This window comes from Talpa europaea, assembly GCF_964194135.1.
Source record: "Talpa europaea genome assembly, chromosome: 4".
Taxonomy (NCBI): Eukaryota; Metazoa; Chordata; class Mammalia; order Eulipotyphla; family Talpidae; genus Talpa; species Talpa europaea.
This window is the reverse complement of record NC_140070.1, coordinates 12,025,394-12,043,580: the sequence shown is the minus strand read 5'-3', so window position 1 is coordinate 12,043,580 and position 18,187 is coordinate 12,025,394. Positions and strand designations below refer to the sequence as shown.

At 50.6% G+C, this 18,187-nt stretch overlaps 1 protein-coding gene across 1 annotated transcript in view; it reads left to right on the top strand.

Annotated features, from left to right (window-relative positions):
• Nucleotides 1-7,526: 7,526 nt before the first annotated feature.
• GALNT7 (polypeptide N-acetylgalactosaminyltransferase 7) overlaps nucleotides 7,527-18,187 on the top strand; it is a gene marked incomplete at both ends in the record, with an annotated part of 103,839 nt that continues 93,178 nt past the window's right edge. The window contains one exon of the mRNA XM_084231025.1: nucleotides 7,527-7,652. Coding sequence (XP_084087151.1) covers nucleotides 7,527-7,652 — 126 coding nt within the window. The remainder of the gene's footprint in view (nucleotides 7,653-18,187) is intronic.

Below are 18,187 nucleotides of genomic sequence, written 5' to 3'. Positions count from 1 at the left end.
AGCCAGCAGGGAGACAGCACTTGGACTCCCTCCTCCTGGGTGACGCCACCTTTTTAATCCCCTCCCTCCTAGGCACAGGTGTGCACACTTGCACATGCGCACACAACAATGCTCCAGGTGTCCACAATCAGGCATTCGTGCCCCACGCCCACAACGTTTCTGCGTTAACATGATCAAGGCCACAGGTAATAGCCATAGAGGCTAGTGGCATAAAAACCCCGATTAACTCATTGACCCAACAACCTGTAACTGCTTGTTTCCTCTGAAATATCTGAAAAGGCTCCTAGGCATGGTCCTTGACTAAAAATAAAGCAATCTTATTTATAACACATCAAAAGGCATTCAGGAGACGCTGCAAAGCATTTCTCCATGGTTCCAGTCATGCACCATTGAGGCTGGAGGGTGTAGGTGTGTCTTGCATACTTCCTCCTTGGCTCCATTCCCCTGATCTATAGTCTACATGTCTTCACATCCCTTCAACATCCTGCTTACCCAGCTATGCACTCTGTAGTGGGTTCAGAGATCCAGCAAAATGCAACATCTAGAATCTCACCTTCTCTTAACCGTGGGAACCTGATACTTTCCAGACAGAGTAGCCTCTGGCTTGGTGCTACTGGTAATCTCTTAAGAGCATCACTCTGAAGCACAGGGATGGAAAGGGAAGAAGCTAAGTCAGTTAGATAGACAGAGAATCCATCCTCCCATACGTAAAATCAGCCATCTGGCTCGACTCTCATATTTAATTTCCCAATTTCGTGAAATTAACGCAGGAAAGTGACTGAAGAAAAGACTCTATTTTTCAGGAGGGCAACATGGCAGAATAAAAGTCTTCAAAAAGAAATTTTTTCAAGATTTTACTGTAAGTCCTGTTCAAATTTGTGCATCTAAATCTCTCCATCAGTGAGCAGAGTCATTCCAAACAGCTGTTAGCTTGTGCTCTTGGAATTCTGGTACTCGTATTGCTGGGGGAAAGGATGTCCTGAGGAAACGTCATACAGGCTTAGTGGACTCCACCCCCAGTCCATCAAGGCACTGGGAACTAAAAATCCCATGATCACCAAAGAGAAGGTTGCAAGGACCTGAGGGCAGAATTAAGCAAATATGTTCTCTGTTTGAGTATTTAACCCACCATGCCGCAGGGGGGGGGGGGGGGTCACTCTCTTGGCCACGCGGTGTGCTCGGTTTTTTGCCAGCTCGGTGGGGTCACTGGGAGTCCAGGTCAGCAGAACAGGTAGGACGCATTTACAACTTATCTCCCTCTTTTTTTCCCGAGTTATTTATTTCCCCATGGTCCCTTCCTTATAAACAAATCTTTGTCAACCTTTTGTGTGTGTGTGTGTGTGCAGTTTAGCATTAATAAATCCCCTTTAAGTGCGCAGGTGAGGATCCAGTCAGGCAACCTGTTTTATATCAGGGTTGCTCTGTAACAGTTTTGCCCAATAAAAATTTAGAATAGTGTCCCCCCCCCTTTCTCAGGCCCTAAATAAGGACAAACCTGAAATTAAGGACAAAACCTGTAAAATACTTCTGAAAACATTTAGCTGGGTCACCTATTGAGATCTGTTAATTTGAAATTATTTAGGTATGGGGGAAAAGTATCACTTCTGTACACATTATCAAGATGTGAAGACACTGAAATTCATGACCATTAAGAAAAACGATGGTAAGGAATTCCACAGCTGGAGTGAAGGGGTAGGGTACAGCAAGAAGGAAGCTTCAGTTCCCATGATTTTTAATTTTTAGTAACAGAACCACCGGACATATTTTTTGATTAGTTTTATAGAAAATTGGGTTTTTCTTTTAGTAGTGGACTTTGCCTGGAAGCCTTTTGAGATATTAATAAAGCAACTGAAGCAAGGACTACAGAGAAAGCCAGAGGGATTACCCTAAATGATCCAGGAATTTGAGGAGACAGGGAATAAAATATCTGTTCATGCCAAAACTTTCATTTTCCAACTATTTCATACTACATCCTACTAAAGCCTGGAAATGTCATCTTTTCTTTAGTTACTTTCTACCAGTCAAACAGTAAACAAGCACATTCTCTTCTGCACGTGTTCAGTCTATACTCCTGAACTTCTCCACCCTTAAAACATAGAGGAACACGTGACAAGGGGACAACGCGACATGGACTTTCTTTCATTCACTCTCAAATATCTCCCATGTGCCAGGCACTGTGACCACTGTAAGAAAACAAGGCCAAATGAGACCACTGTGCTCTGTGTCCTTAAGAAATTTGGTCTACTGGGGGGTCACAGACCATTGAATAGAATCACAAGATCCACCTCTTCGTGCCATGCAGGGTGTCCAGGGTGCCCTGAAAGCATGAAGTAGGAGCTCCTAAACCAACAAGGCCTGGGATCTGAAGAGAATCAGTGGTTTCTGAGCAAAGTGGTGGGCAAATGGGAATCTGAGGGAGGTTCAGGGGTTGGTGGGAGGGAATTTGTGCCAAAACTAAGAGTGTTTCAGGTGAAAGAATAATGTGCATGAAGTCTAGAGACGAGAGAGAATGTGGCCTGTTCCCAAAATGGAAAGCTCAACATCATCTCTGATTTGAGTTGGAAACGGGGGTAACTGGAGGTAAACAGAGGCAAGCTTGCAAAGGTCTTTGTAATAAATGGAGAGATTTGGGCTTAATTGTATGGGCAATAGGAAGCTGCTGAAGAGGTTCCAAACAAGAATGGTAAGAGATAAAATTTGTTTCAATTGCCTCTTAAATAAATGGTTAAATCAGAAGAGCACTTCTGAATTATGGGAGTCTGAAAATAGTACTGAATTATGAGGCGGTAGTATTCTACATTGTTCAATCTAAGAGAGTTTTTAAATAAGCATTTTTGCTGTCAAAACACCATAGGAGACCATTAACCTCATCAAATGGAAGCTCTAGTGACAACAGTGGTCTCTTCCATATCAGCACAATTCAGGAAATATCCATCTATTAAGTTTAAGATAGAAATAGTAGCCCATGTCAGGGGAAGGAAAGCATAAAGGCAGAACGTGACTTGGTCATGGTTGGCACAGGAGTGCACACGTCTAAGTTGCAACCATATAGCACCATGACAGGCCAGGCTCAACCTATCAGTGTCGGACAGGACGTCAAAGGTCTTTTGGTCCAGCTCCATCTTACAGGTGAAGACAATACAGGACATTTCTTCGCAAGATAATTAGAAAGTCTTAAGATCTGGATGTTTTTTAAAAAGACTTCGGGGGCCTCCCCTGGTGGCGCAGCGGTTGAGCGCTGGACTGTGAGGCTGCCCGCAGCCTCTGCAGCACCGGTTCGTTCCCCGGCCACCGGCGAGGGTCCCACAAAAAAAAATAAAAAAAAATAAAAAGACTTCGGGGTATTGTAATGGTAACAGACTCACTAGAGATGAAAATCTGTGTTCTGACCAGATATTGGATTCCTAAGGCTACTGTCAAGCCCCCAGAAGGACTGCCAACAGCCCCCGCCTCTTAATATTCACACCTTTCATCCCTCTCTCCCTCCACACCTTTTCTTTCCTCTACCTTCCTTCGTCCCTCAGATCTTACCCTCTGAAGAAGTCAGCTGCCCTGTCTCGAACAGCCTGAAGGAAAAGCCCATGACAAGGCGCGGAAGCCTCTCTTCAGCAGCCAGGGAGGAACCGAGTCCTGCCTAAGGGCCGTGGGTGCCAACTTGGAAGCAGATTCGCCAACCCAGTGGAGCTACAGGATGACTGCAGCCCCGGCTGACAGCCTGCGACAAGCTTCAGAGGGACCTGTGCCAAAACCACTCAGCGAAGCCTCGCCTGGACTCCTGCCCCCGACACTGTGTGAAATAAGATGTTTGTTGTCTCAAAAGTGCTAAAATCTGGGGTGACTGCTAGGTAGTAGGAGATAGCTAATATGTTACCCAGAATTAATATCTTCTTAGTGAACGACAGCCCCATTTTAAAATATCAAACTCATCTCATTGTTTAGAGCAGAAATACTATTTAGATTTTAGATATTTTAAAACCAGACAGTTAAAATAGTAATTGGTTGCAGACGGCAATTGCCCATGACTACATGTCCCCATTTTAATCTTCCTTCCTTCCTCTCGCCCTCCCTCCCTCCCTCTCTCCTGGGAAAGCTCAGTGGATACAAAAATCTAAATTTAAATTAAAATTATCAGTTTCCTCTTCGTCCTGAATAGGAGCTGGAAGAAAGGCGAAACCACAGTTGATGAGGATGGCCACAGGGAAAATGATCACTTTTCTAATGAAGTAAAAACCTCCAGGACCTCCAGGTGTGAAGGAACAGCAGGTAAGGTAGCCCTCACCCCTCTTCCAAGTTTCATCTTCCCTTATTATTCTCCATTGTGTCAATCATTCTGCATTCCACCAAAAAATAATCATCGAACCCATCCCACACACTCAACAAGGATACAGCTTTTGTGCAGGTGTTATTCCAGGCAAAGCGAATTCCCTGTGCAAAGGCCTGAGGCCAGGACATTCAAGATGCATTTAAAAATTTAGAAGTTGTTTGAGTGTAGCATAAAGGAAGGAAGGGGGCGGGGGGACACCTTTAGATGGCAGCCGAAGAGGGGGGTGTGCTTCCTTTTGGTGGGCAGGCTGTGAACAGAGCAGATATGGGGAACTGAAAAATGAACAAAACTAACAACTCTGCAGGCCCTGATCTTTTGCATCCTGCCTGGAACTCATTTATATTCCAGGATCAGAAGGCTGTACAGCCTGGCAAGGAATACATAGGCAAGAATGAGGGGGTTAGGAGGAGGTGTTTAGAATCCCTGCTTGAGATTCTAAACTCCCTCGGGTCGTGGGCAGATGAAATGACCAGTGTGAAGCCTCAGAAACTTCTCTCCCCTCCCATTACCTTGCTTCTGAGTCCCCACCAGGCCTCCTAGCTGGATGCACACCTTCATGTCACCATCCACCACATGTGATTCTACAACCTGGCAGAGGACACCCCATGTCCCTGATTCATTCTAGTCTCCACCCCTTGTCAGGGAACTCTGGGTTAGAAAACCCAGGAGTGTTCCTACAACACTCTCCCTGTCATGTAAGAGCTGCAGCGCTCATTAAATATATATGTACATGTGTCTATAGATGCATTCACACTCAGCTGAGGCGGTTCCGTCACACCATCTGCTTTATATTTGCATAGCGACTAGACCTCCATTACGCCTTTTGCTAATGTGGTGAGGGGGGTATGGTGACCACTTTTTGGCAGATAAGAGCCCAGGTTCAGAGAGGTTAAGTGATGACCCTGACCTAAGCTTTGAAGGCAGCACCTCATTTTCTAAATAGTGCTGTCAGGCTGTATCCCCAGAAATGTTAAACCAGCAAAGATTTTGAGGTGTATCTTTAGCTTCTCTTAAACACTGCTGGTAGAGAAACATGGGCTTTTAGGACATACCCACTTGTCAATTTCGCACTTTGTTCTCTTTCACACACATTGTCTTATTTGCAAAACAAAAGGGGGAGGGTGTCTGAATGCTAGTTCAGCCCAAGAACCTTTCTCATCATTTTTGTGATAAGTGCCATTTTCAATTTGCATGCCTGTCCAACTCTGCTCCTGATATTAAAAATAAAACTTCCCTATTTTCTTGAAAATGAAAAACTGATGGTGAAAATGAGAGCACAAAGAAGGGCTTAATTTTGCCCAGTGATTTCAACAGATTTCAAATGCTGTGATCAGAAGGTCACCTGTTCCCAGCCCTACCTCTGTCCAGGACTGCTCCGCAAAGAAGTCTTCCTGGATTCTGACCAACTCCAGTTGTGTCCCCAAATAATTAACTGGATTCTGCCCGCCAAAGTTATCTGAATCACCCTTTCTCCCCCAAATGCCCTCTTTTCCAGGCTTGTCCCCAGGTGATGTGCAAATCAGCTACCTCACTCACCTGGGGACTTTTTAACAGGTGATTCCTGGGTCCCAACCTTGACCCCCTCCCCAGTGGGCCATTAGCTTCCCACATTGCCAGCCGACTCATCCCTGACAACTAAGGAACATCCTTCCACACAACCACCCTCCCCTGCCAAAAAAAAAAAATTTACCTTCAGCAAAGTCTCTCTTACCTTACGCTGAAAGCAACCAGCTTTTTAACTGGTTGATAAAAATGCTGAGTGAGACAGTGATTTGTATTCAACACCTGAGACCCGCTCCTCCAGGTGGCTGTGTGTGCTGGGCTTGGAGGAAATGCAATTATTCAGCCACCACGAATACACCCAACTACATCCACATTTCCTCACGGGGGTCACCCGTGGAAATTCTGAAATCGCAGCCTCCCTAGAGCCCCCCAACACGCGGGGTAGTGGAACCCAAACACCGGCGCGCGTGCAGCGTGGTGCAATTCTCCATCCTGAGCCCAACTCCTCTTTCATTCTGAAAATCGCAAATAAACAGCTTTTACTTGTCTGGAAGTATTTGCGGGTATGAGACCTCAGGAAAAAGGGCGAGCAGTCACCAGCCTGAACCAGGCGACGTGAAACGCTCAGCTCAGAGCAGGCAGCTTGGGCGGGGACACCCCGGGGGCGCCGAGGGCTGCGCGCAGCGGGCCGGGCCGGGCCGGGCCGGGCGCAGGGACCTCCCCGGGGCCGAACTCGCGGCCCCACGAGTCAGCACCGTTTCCGGTGCGCTGCTTGGGGCTCGTGCCGAAGGGGAGTCTGAGCAACATCGGGGGCAGATTCAGGTCTGAGGGGGGCCCTGCGGATGGGGCTTGGGAACCCCGACATCCTCGGTGCCCCGAATAGAAAGTCATCAGCCCCGGAACAAGGGTGTCGTTGCCGAGGGGCACAGCCTGGCTCCCTCCCAACCCGGGCGATCGCGCCTCCCCCGGGGAGCCCCGCCGCGCGGGGGTGCTGGTGCAGCCCCCCGGGTCTTTCGGGCGCACCCCCTCCCGCCAGAGCCGAGTGAAAAGCAGGCGCAGCCGACAAGAAAGAACCTCCGGCCCGAACCGGCCACGTGGAGCCGCGGCGGCCGCCGTCCCCGACTTCCTGGTCCGCCCGCGCCGGCGGCCGCGGGGGGCGCGCGGGGTGCGCTTCGGGGCGCAGCGGCCCCGGGCCCGCGGCGGGGGCTGGGGGCGGCGCGGGGGGCCGGGCGCGGAGGACAGAGTTGTGACCCGCGATGGCAGTAAAAGTTTGGGGCGCTGGGAGCTGCGGGACCGAGCGGCGGGGCCACGGCTCAGGCCCGGAGCTGGGGAGAGCGCGAGTTGCTGCGGGGCCCCGGGGGGCGGGGGGCGGCGCCGGGAAGGGGGGCGCCCCCGGGCGGCTCCCGCGAGGCAGGGGGAGGCCGGCCGGGCGGGCTCGGCGGGGGCCCCGCGGGGAGGGGGCCGGGGCGCAGGGGGCGCGCGGGGCGCAGGGGGCGCAGGGGGCGCAGGGGGCGCGCGGGGCGGGCGGGCCGGGCGGGCGGCGCGGCAGGGCGGGCGGGGGAGGGGAGCGGAGCGGAGCGGCGGGGAGGGAGGGGAGGGAGGGGAGGGGAGGGGAGGGAGGGGAGGGGAGCGCCGGGGAGGAGGCGGGCGCGGGCAGCGGTGGCGGCGGCTGCGCCGGCGGAGTGTCGGCGCCGGGAGGATGCGGCTGAAGCCGGGGCTGCTGCTGCGGAGCCTGCTGGCGCTGGGCGGGCTGCTGGGGCTGCTCGTGCTCTGGTCCTCGCTGGCGCCGCGGCCGGACGAGCCGAGCCCGCGGAGCCGCCTGCGGGTGAGTGACCGCCCCCCCCCACCCGCGCCGCGACCTGCAACTTGTTCGGGGGCGCGCGGGGGGCGCCGCTCCGCAGGTGGCGCCGGCGCCGCGCGGGCCGTTCGGGGGCGCCGCGCTCCGGCCCCGCCGCCGGCCCGCCCCCTCGCCGCCCCTCGCCGCCCCCTCGCCGCCCCTCGCCGCCCCCTCGCCGCCCCCTCCTCCCGCGCGCCCGCCCCGCGCCCGCCGCCGCGACTGCGGCGCCGCCGACCCCGCGCCGGGACCCGCGCGCGCCGGGAGCGGGGCCGGGGCCGGGGGGACCCGGGGGGCGGGGGGCGCCGCGCCCGAGTCCGGGGCCGGCCGCGCGGGCGGCGCCGGGGCCCGGGTGGTCCGGGCTGCGGCCTGTGGCGCGGGCAGGCCCGGAGGACGCCGATGCCGCCGCGCGGGTCCGGCCCAGGCCCGGGGACCCGCCTCCCTCGCGCGCCGTCCGCCCGGGGTGCCGGCGCCGGGGCTCCCCCGCCCGGGAGCGGCCGCGGCCGCGAGGGCCCCGCCTCCGGCGCGTACGCGGGCGCCGCCTCCCCCCTCGGCGGGCGGCGGGGCGGGCGCGGGGGGCGCCGAGGCCTCGCGCGGACCCGGCCCGGCCCTTCCCGCCGCGCCCGGGTGGGGGGCGGGGGCCCCTCCCGAGCCGCGGCGCGCGCCCCCCGGGGCCGGGGCCGGGGCCGCTCGGGCCGGAAAACTAAGTTGCGGCGCCGCCGCCCGCTCGGGCCGACGCTGGGGGGCGCGGGGCTCGGGCCGGCGCCGGGGGGCGCGGGGTCGGCGCCGCGGCGGACGTTGGCGTCGCGCTCCGGGCCGCGGCCGGGGGGCCCCGGCGCCTCGAAACGTTACTTCCCGGAGCGGCGACGGGAAGGGGCTTCCGCACCGGGGGGGGGGGGCGGGCGGGCGCGCGGCCCCCCTCTCCCCGCCCCTCCGCCTGGCCCGCACCCCCAGATCCTCCGCCGCCCCCCACTGCGCCCCCGGCCTGGCCCAGCCCCTCCCGCCCCCGGCTGGCCGCCCGGGGGCCGAGGCAGGACCGGGGTCTGGGCCGCCGGGGGTGCTGGGAGGAGGCGAGCTCCGCGGGGAACTTTCCTGCGGGCGAGCGCGTCGGGGAGTCGGTGGAGAAGCGTCCTGGCCCCCAAGTCCCGGGAAGGGGTTTCCTTGTCAGCGCTTGGCCGGCTGCCGAGGGTGCGTTTCCGCCCCAGTTTTAGTAGTTGACGTCTTGGAGACTCTAACATCCGCCGTGGGGGTCCGTCGGAGTCATTGAGGGTAATGATCCTACCATGTACCAAATTTTCCCTTTTTAATGTGTTTGTGGTTTTCAGCCCCTCAGCTCACCGTGCGCCAGGAGCGAGGGTGCCCTTCTTAGGATTTTGCTTTTAAAATGATTTGTTGACAAAGGGTAGCTGAATAATGCAATAGTTGGAGACTGTGTTTTAAGCCATCAGATGGCCTTTTGCAGAGAGCTGGAAGTGTCAGAACCCCGTTTTCAGGGAGAGAAAGTGAACAAAGATGGATAATACAAAGATGGATACACCTAGCCTGGAGAGAATGACTGTCAAGGTTTGGGTGACAAGCTTTTAAAAGAGGTGCCTCTCTCTTGAGATGGTGCTGCGACCCCGTCCTCTTTCCATAACCGAATGAGGTGGCCATATCTTGAATTTTAGTCCCACTTAGTGGACCGTTTGTCAGTGGATCCAGTGTAATTTCTACTTGCCAAAGACAGAAACCAGCTTTTTAAGACTTTGAAACATAATTAGCGTTAGCGAGAATGTTTATGTGTAGGGAAAACCAAACGCTTTTATTAACTCTGCAGGCAAATGGTAACTAAGCAATTTAAGGTATAGCTTATAAATCATAAATGCGTAAATAATCTGTGGTTGCCCTTTAATAAGAACTAGCCTAACTTGTGAGAAAACACTGGAAATACGTCTCCTTGAAAGAAGATGCTGACGGTACTCAGATGCTGACACCCCACTTTCCCCTTCTGGTTCTTTTACTTTGATTGCAGGTGCAGGTGGTTGCACCCGTTGGGAGACACCTGCTGTCCTGTAATGCTCGTCCACATGTGGGCCTCATACCTGCAGGTGGCCCCAGATAGTCTAGAGCACCCCCATTTGACCAAAGGCTTAGCCTCATGGCTCCACCCAGTGCCACTTTTTGCCTTGAACTTTCATGTTCTTGCATCCTGGTGTTTTTGTTTTGTTTCACCTGAACTCCTTCCTTGCTTTAGATCTGCCCAGCCGCCGAGGGCACCCTAGCAGCACAAGCAGCCTGCCGTCCAGATGGAAGAGGGGTTCTTCTCTCTGTCTAATCTCCGGGTCTCCTGTCCTTCCTGTGAGGTGGATTATGTGAAAATTTGATGTCCCGAGAGCCTTCTACATATCAGTGCTAGTTGTTGAGGAAACACCCTACCCTTGTGGATCTTACAGTCTAGTGAGAGGAATAAACACATTAATCAAGAGTCCACAAATACAAAGTGTGCTGCATGCTATGAAGAGAAAGCACAAGGGGGTAAGAAAGTGGAGGAGCTTAGTCATAAAAGGCACAGCTGAAGAAGTGACTTGAGTTGAAAACTGAGGATGTGCAAAACTGGTGGTCGATGCGAGGGTGGAGGGAGTGTGCCAAGGTCCTGGGGTGGGAAGGAGCTCAGCCAACTGCAGAATTGAAGAAAAGCTCCGAACAGCCCCGCAGTTACAGAGTGAGAGGAGGGCCAGGCTGCGGCTGCAGAGGTGAGAATGAGTCCTGTGGAGCATGCTCAGGACTTGGTCTGTGGGGCAGCGCGAGGCCATTAAAGAGCTTGTAGGTAGGTGAGACGCCTAGTTGGATTTGTGTTTTGGACAGCTCACTCTGCGGGAAATATGAGTTGGTTTTGAGCAAAAGCAGGTAGTGGAGTCTCTTTGGCAGTCGTAAGAGTTCAGATGGGACACAGCACTACTTGGATGGGCTGGGTGTCTGGAAGGGGAGAAAACTGAATTGATTCCCAAGCTATTAAATATGTTGGGCATCAGGACTAGGTGACCAGATGTAGGTGTAAAGGACAAGAAGGGGCGAGGAGCAGTTTTTGGAAACTGCAGCTTTAACCAAAAAAATATATAGAGAAACCAATTTTACCAAAGCCGGCTGATAATAAACAAGAGTTAAGTTCCTGAGACATTGAAAGTTCTGAGGACAACTCATACATCCTTATGTTGTTTATGATGGTTGGGAAGCCTAATTTTTTTAAGACATTGTCCTTTGGAAACGTTCAGGTCAGCATTTATTAAGACCATCTGGCTAGCCTTGCAAAGTGCAAAAAAGCCCTTTAATTAACAGTCATATCTCTGAGACGATTTATCCCAGGTTTTCGCCTTGAGTGCGTGTTTACAGTTGAATCATAAGCCTTTGAAAATAAAGATATGTGATGGAAATGGTGAAAAGATCTTCAGTGGTTCTATTATAGCAAATTTAGCTCTAATATAACAAATGCTTGGAAGCTGCATGTGAACTGATGATTCTTTGTGCAAATGCTACTTTAGTCAAACCATTAATGCCACTTAAGTTCAGAGCACACTTAGTAGTACTAATTCAAGAACCAAGCCTAGGCAGAGACATTTTCTGTGGGAAGGAGACTGTTTGAAAGGAAAATCTCTACAATCAGGGTTAGTGACTGAATTGATGACCCTGTCACAGTCAAGTTCTACTTTACCAAGGCCATTTTATCTCAGGGATGATTGGTTACAACCTGGAAAACTGCCCTTGCCCATGAGATTTTATTTCAAATGGAACCTCTACTTACACTATCAGGGATGGCGCTGTCACTTAGCAGAAAAGTAGTGCCTAAAATCTTCAATGGCCGCTCTTGTTTCAGTTCCTGAGGCTAAGTGGCCCTAGGTTGGTTTTTGTTCTGTTTTGCTGTCTTTGACACACACACACACGTTACTAAGTCTAAGAAATGTGGATTTTTAGACCTCTTGAAATTAATGCAGACTTCTGCATATACTTGCTGTCTTCTCGGTCAAGAATCAGGAGCGTCCATGGTTCTTAAAAGGTACCTGTAAGCCAGTGACTGTGTCCACAGGGGCAGGATGTGTGTTTCCTGCTCACGGAGTATCTCCCTCGTCTTCCAAGGTGGTGGACCCTCCATTCATCCCTCCCTGATACTCTAGGGATGCAAACAGTCCTAAGAATTGCTCTACAGTAAGTCCTCACCATTGTCAATAGATTTTTGGAAACTGCAACTTTAGCCAAAACAACATATAGAGAAGCCAGTTTTACCAAAGCCAACTGATAATAAATAAGAGTTAAGTTCCTGAGGCATGTTTCTGGTTACAAAACACCAAACTTCTAAGTAAAGACCTTAAACACTCCCATTAGAGATGATTTTGATTCTTTCCTTTTCCAACCCACATCTCCCAGTTGAGGGTCATGGGTGGCTGAGCCTGTCCCAGCTGCTCAGAACATAGAGGTGACCCCACCCTGGACAGGACGCGCTCCTGCAAGGGCATCACACACCCACTCCCTCAGACCTGCCGACCGACCTCATGTGACATCCTTTGGGTTATAAGGGAAACCCACACAGACTGTGGCCCCAACCAGGAATCGGGGTTCTTTCTCATCAACTTATAACTGAACCATGTTGAGCAAAAAGGTGTCTTTGAGAACCTGCTATTTTGATGTTGTGCAGTTGTTTTCAGGCGTCAGCTCTGCCTCTTCCCCCAATAAGATTCCACTGGAATATACCAAGAATACCCAAATAAAAGTCCCTACACTCAAGGGATCACTTCTCAAGGAAAAAGCAGCATCACACATGGCCTGGGGTCCTGCCCCTCTTCCTCAATCCAGTAGTACCGTGAGGAACAGATGCAGGGCCTGTCACCAGGACGAGTTTCGTTCACAGCCACACCCGTAGGTTAGAAGAGCTATTCAGGGAGTGCATAACTGTTAGTGAAGAAGGAACACTTAGTCAAATTTAGATGACTCTTCTGTGACTTAGACTGTCGCAGGAGCGACAGGAGATAAGTGGGGGCTAGTGTTTGGGTTGCGGTATAAGCAGCGCTGGATCAATCAATCGTGAAGTAGAGACACGGGGAGAGAAAATGATGATCAAGACTGAAAGTCAGAAGGGGGCCATTTGTAAAGAGTGTTTGTAAATTCTAGCTTCAGGGTTATGAAAAAGTTGCTCCGCAAGATTTGAATAGCTGTTAAATGAGATGGTTGTGATTATTCAGGTACAACCTGGATAACTTTCCTATTTTCAAGTCTAGTTTTCATTCCTGAAGAATGAATGTGCATTCCGACGGAAGGGGAAACGTAGTTCAGAATTTAAAAACTGTGGCATAGAGTGGCCACAGCCGGAGGCTGTGAAAGGAACACTGTCATAGTTGGGTGTGTTTGGAAGGGGGAGGGTGAAAGGTAGAATGTGTAATAACGGTGTGGAGGGACTTCCCTGGTGGCACAGGCCGTTGAGCGCCGTGCTGTGAAGTTGTCTGCAGCCTTTGCAGTGTCAGTTTGATCCCGGCCGGCAGGCGAGGGTCCCACATGGCGTGGCAGACCTCTCCTGTCTCGCCCGCTGCTCCCCTCAGCAGTGTGTTTCATCAGTCTGCCTGCTCTGTTTACTGCTCTATCTCTGGTGAGTCCTCTCACCCTCCCACACATCTGGCCTGTACCCCGGTTCTTGTATAAATAAATAAATAAATAAATAAATAAATAAATAAATAAATAAATAAATAAATATTTTTAAAAAACAACAACAACAAAACAGTGTGGACAGAAATCTTTGTAAGAATTAGGGGATATAAACTTGGCACTATTTAGTTATTTCACACACTATGGTGTGTTCACTGAGTGCCGCTCATGACTCACGGCGCTGGAGACATCTGCAGTGGAAGTGGTGGACGCTTGGACAGAACTGAGATGTTACTCAGATCTTGACCTAACAGCCACACAGTAGGTGTATCCTTAAGAACAGCAATTTTCTCTTGGTGTATATAACAGCACTTCCCGCCTCCATCGATCCGTTCACTGGGGTGAGCTGGGGCTGGAGACAGAGAGCTGGCGGGGGCTCAGCTGCAGCCCTTCTCCTCAGTGAGATAACCTGAGTGAACATGTAACCATCATGAACAGGTTGTTCTCACACCGCAGTAGGGGGGGAACTTTCAGAGGCAAGAGCGAAGAGCAAGGTGTTTGCTAGATCTGACATGTCAGTGGAGTTTGCACAGGTAGAGGGGCAGGGAAGAACATTCTAGACTAAAGGAATGTGGGGGAGACCAGGAAGAAGTCTGATTTTACTGGTGAAAAGAAGTAGAATTCAAGATTGGAAAAGAAAGTTTGGGCCACATTTTGCAGGGAATTAAGTGGTAGGCGAAGAACTGGGTTGAGGTGTTATTAATTCATCAGTAGAGCAGTTTTGGGGGAGCTTTTGACGTGGAGTTGAGAGTGTTGACATTCATTTACTTACCAACTCTTGGTTCACTCAAATATTGATTGAATGTCTACTAAATACCATCTGCTGCCCTGGGCACTGGAGATTCTGTAGTTTATAATGCAGTATGGATAGGAGACAGCATAACTGAATCCCGTGAGCCACACCACTGTGCACATGTATTACACTGTGTACTCACACTAGCCTCCCGTAACCCAAGTCTGGCAGAATCTCCACTTGGTAGAGGAGGTGACAGAGTTAGGTGAACTCTTTGCCCAAAGTCGTTCACTTAGTCTAGGCGTTGCAGCTTCAGAGCCCCGCTCTCTGGCCCTACCCTGAAGATTTTGACAACATAGTCAAGCTCCCCAGACTACACTGCAAGGGGACTTTGAAGACAGCAGAGATTTAGGAAGAGACAAGCACAACACATGATGATTATGAAAGAAAAAGGGATGGGGGAGTGCGGCACTCAGGGAAGTTCAGTGCTGAAGCCTAAAGAACAGAGAATGAGCCCCAATTCTCAGGGAGGAGGCATTCTACGAGAGGGACAAGGAAGTGCAAAGCCCTTGATGTTTGAGAAGCGGAAGAAGGCCAGTCTGACTGCAGCGTGGTGAGTTTGCAGGGAGTGCAGTACTTGGATGAGTTCACAGATGGAAGAAGGCCCTGGGTGGATGCTAATTATGGTCATCTTGCTTGCTACCCATGGTCCTGGGTAAGCAACACGAGCAGTCTTTTTTTTTTTTGCCACAGGCTTGTGGGCCAGATGCACAGATAACAATCCCCGTGGGTGAAGGAACTGTGTGTGGGTGGGTGGGAGGGGGCGGGGGTCCTGTGGGATCACAGAGAAAGCCGCGTGTGGTCTGGGGCGAGGTGCTGCCAGAGACCTCATCTTGGCATGCAGGGGGCGGCGCCCAGCGACAGAGGAGCAGGGTGTGCAAAAGTGGGAAAGTCTGCAGCAAATCTGGGGCCCACATGGCTGAGAGCTTGGGTGGGGGCTGGAGGAATGGGAGAGCCGGCCCTGGAAAGAGGTGCTGAGTGCCCTGATTGGTCGGAGCTGGGCTCTAAGGAACAGTCTGGGAATAATGCTGGCTAGATGTCAGTGAGGACAGAATTGTCTCTGAAGGACGTAATGAGGCCTGAACTAGGAGAGCGACCAAGAAAATGAGTTATGGGGAGAGACTGTGAAGTAGAAGCGCCCAGCGTAGACGGCGGGGGTGGGGGGGGGGGGGACTCGCAGCTGCTAGAGCGGACAAGCAAGGAAGCTGCAGCCTGTGGAGGGACTAGAACTGTCTGAATTAGTGGTTCTCAAATTTCAGCAGACAGCGAAGTCCCTAGAGGGGACTTTAAAACACAGATTATTCAGCCTTGGCCCAGAAGTTCCAATTCCGTGGCGCTGAAGTGAGGCAGGGAGTTTGCGATTCTGACTTGTTCCAGGTGATGTTGACGCTGCTGGCCCAGGCGTCACGCGTTAAGTGCAGGCGGGAGGATGTGGAGATTTGGGGGTACGCAGCAAACTCTTCGGTTTGAGTGTGTGTCGTTTGCAGACCACAGATCAGCCAGGTGGAGGTGTCCACGAGGAGGTGGCGGTTGGAATGGAAGTGGGTGCTGGGCACAGAGTGTGACTCTTTGGTAGGTTCAGGGAGCTTACATGGATGGGGAGAAAGGGGGAAGCGTGGGGAGAGCCTTCTTTTGGGTGCTGGGGGGAAGAGAGGCGAAAGAAGCCCCTTCAGAAGCAAAACCACCTGGAAAATATTACCCGTAGGAAAAAGGGAGCAAAGGTAATGTCCAAGGACAAGGCCATCAAGTCAGGAACTTGACAATATTTGAGAGGGAATCCAGGTCGAATTAGAATGAAGATGCAGGGAGGGGTAGTGGCAGTAAGTGTGCCCCGGCTGAGCTGATGGGCAGGTCTCCCGTGGAGAGAGGGTGGGGGCAGAGGCCAGCAATTGCTGGCATCTAGGTAAATAGGATGAACCCAGACTAACCTCAGATGCAAAAGAAGCTCCGGCCTTGAGCAGCACCTTCTCTTCAGGGAAAGCACAAGTAGAAGAGGAAGTAATTGTTAAAGAACAATTTAACCTGTTTTTGGTCATATCTGCTCTGCCTTAATTAGGTGCAGGTACCTCTCCCCACCCCATCAGCCCCCTCCTCTGTGTGTGTGTGTGTGCGTGTGTGTGTGCGTGTGTGTGTGTGTGTGTGTCTGTAGGCATGTATGTATATCTATATAGTGAGTTCTCACCTAATGTCAGTAGGCTTTTGGAAACTTCTACTTTAAGTGAAATGACCTATTAGAGAAACCAATTTTGCCAAAGGCTAATGGCTACCAGCAAGAGCGAAGTGCCTCCAGCATATTTCTGGTGCAGAAACATCACCAGTCTCCTAAAGACCACAGACACTGTTGGAATTACACAAGCATTCACAGCCATTCATTTTCTGAAACACTTACTCCAGTTGGGGGCCTGGGGTGGAGGTGGGGGTAGAGCCTCCTGCAAGCTCAGGTCTCAGGTCAGGACCCTAGATGGGCCCGCCTTCCATCACAGGACACCTCACATCCCACTCACTCCAGCGGGGCGCTTGAGACAAGCCAGCGCATGTCACATGCACATCTTTGGGATGTGGAAGAAAGTGAGCGATGAGAAAACCTGCACAGACGTGGGGAGAAATTGCAGGTTCCCTGCTCAGTGGCCTGGCAGGAAGGGATTTCTTTTTCTTCTCATCAACCTAATAGAAAACGACAATATTCAAGGTCTGCTGTGCATATCTTAAGTTGAATCCTAATCATGTAGTTGTGATAAAATACATGTACCATATAATATATACACTATATTAAAAGATTATAATTCACTCTAGGCACTTTGCACTCTTTTAGTCTGAAGTCCAGGGACTTATAAAGCTGTGGCTTAGAACAACTTAGTAATATTATTTGAAGTTGGAAAAGAAATTTTAATTTGAGAATATTAGGCAGCTTTTAGTTTTTAATACATTAATTTGACTGATGTCTATTTAAAGGAGAAAAAACAAAAGAGCAAAACATTTCAGCATTTCGACAATGTCAGTTTTTCAAATGAGATCCACCCTTTAACGTAGTTCAGTCTGGTGACCCGGGAGGAACACGGAGACACTTGAACTGCAGTTACCCAGAGCCGAAGTCTCTTTTGGAGAGGGAAGGAGTAACTTTCACTTGCTTAATTTGCTAAGAATCCTGAATATTTCAAGATGAGAAATGTTCTCATTTCTGCTCCATTATAAATTCCCTCCTGGGCTCCCCAACCTTCATGGCTTTTTTAAGTGTTGCTCCTGAGAAGCATTTAAACTTGTCGACAGGGAGACCTGATTTAGTTCGCTGCATACAAGAACCGGTACACTGAAACTTGAAGAAAAAATTAACTTTGCATTATCTAATTAGGTTTATAGAATTGCTGCAGAGCAGCCTGGTCTCCCAAATCTAGAAGGTACAATTAACCGCAGTATTATATCAATACCAACTAGTCTGCTAATAGGCTTCCAAGGAAAGCAATTGGAATTTGTCATTACCAAGGATATTTTAAACTGGATGAATTAAAATTAAATCACATACTATTGGGAGCAGTTCCATATGAGAATGGAATAGAATAGATGACCTAATCACTTTTTTCATCTTTAATCTTTTATTGAGTCCCTGAGCTGAGGAATATATTTGGACCTCAAGATAGTAGACTACTCTCTACTCCAGTCAACTTACAGGCCTCATGATTATCTGGCGTAAGCGTAATTTTTATCTTTTGTAGTTCTTACCTTTATAAAATGTTTTATAATGTGCTTTAGTACTTAAGCATCAAGCTACTTACTATGAAAACTGTGGATTTACTTGTAGTGTGTGTATCTTTCTAAAAGGAGTTGGTATTAAAGAATGTGTCTTAAATAGGTATTAATAGAGAAACTTCCCAAAATTTGTCACTCTTGGAGAAAACGGGTGTGTCAGCATTTCTATTTATTAAACTGTTGGTAATTTTCCTTTGACTTGATTTTTCTTCCTAACAAAAACTTTTTTTTTTTTTAGATTTATTTATGCATACAAGAGCTGGGGTACAGGCCGGAGGTGTGGGGGGTGAGAGGATTCACCAGAGACAGAGCGGGGTGCAGA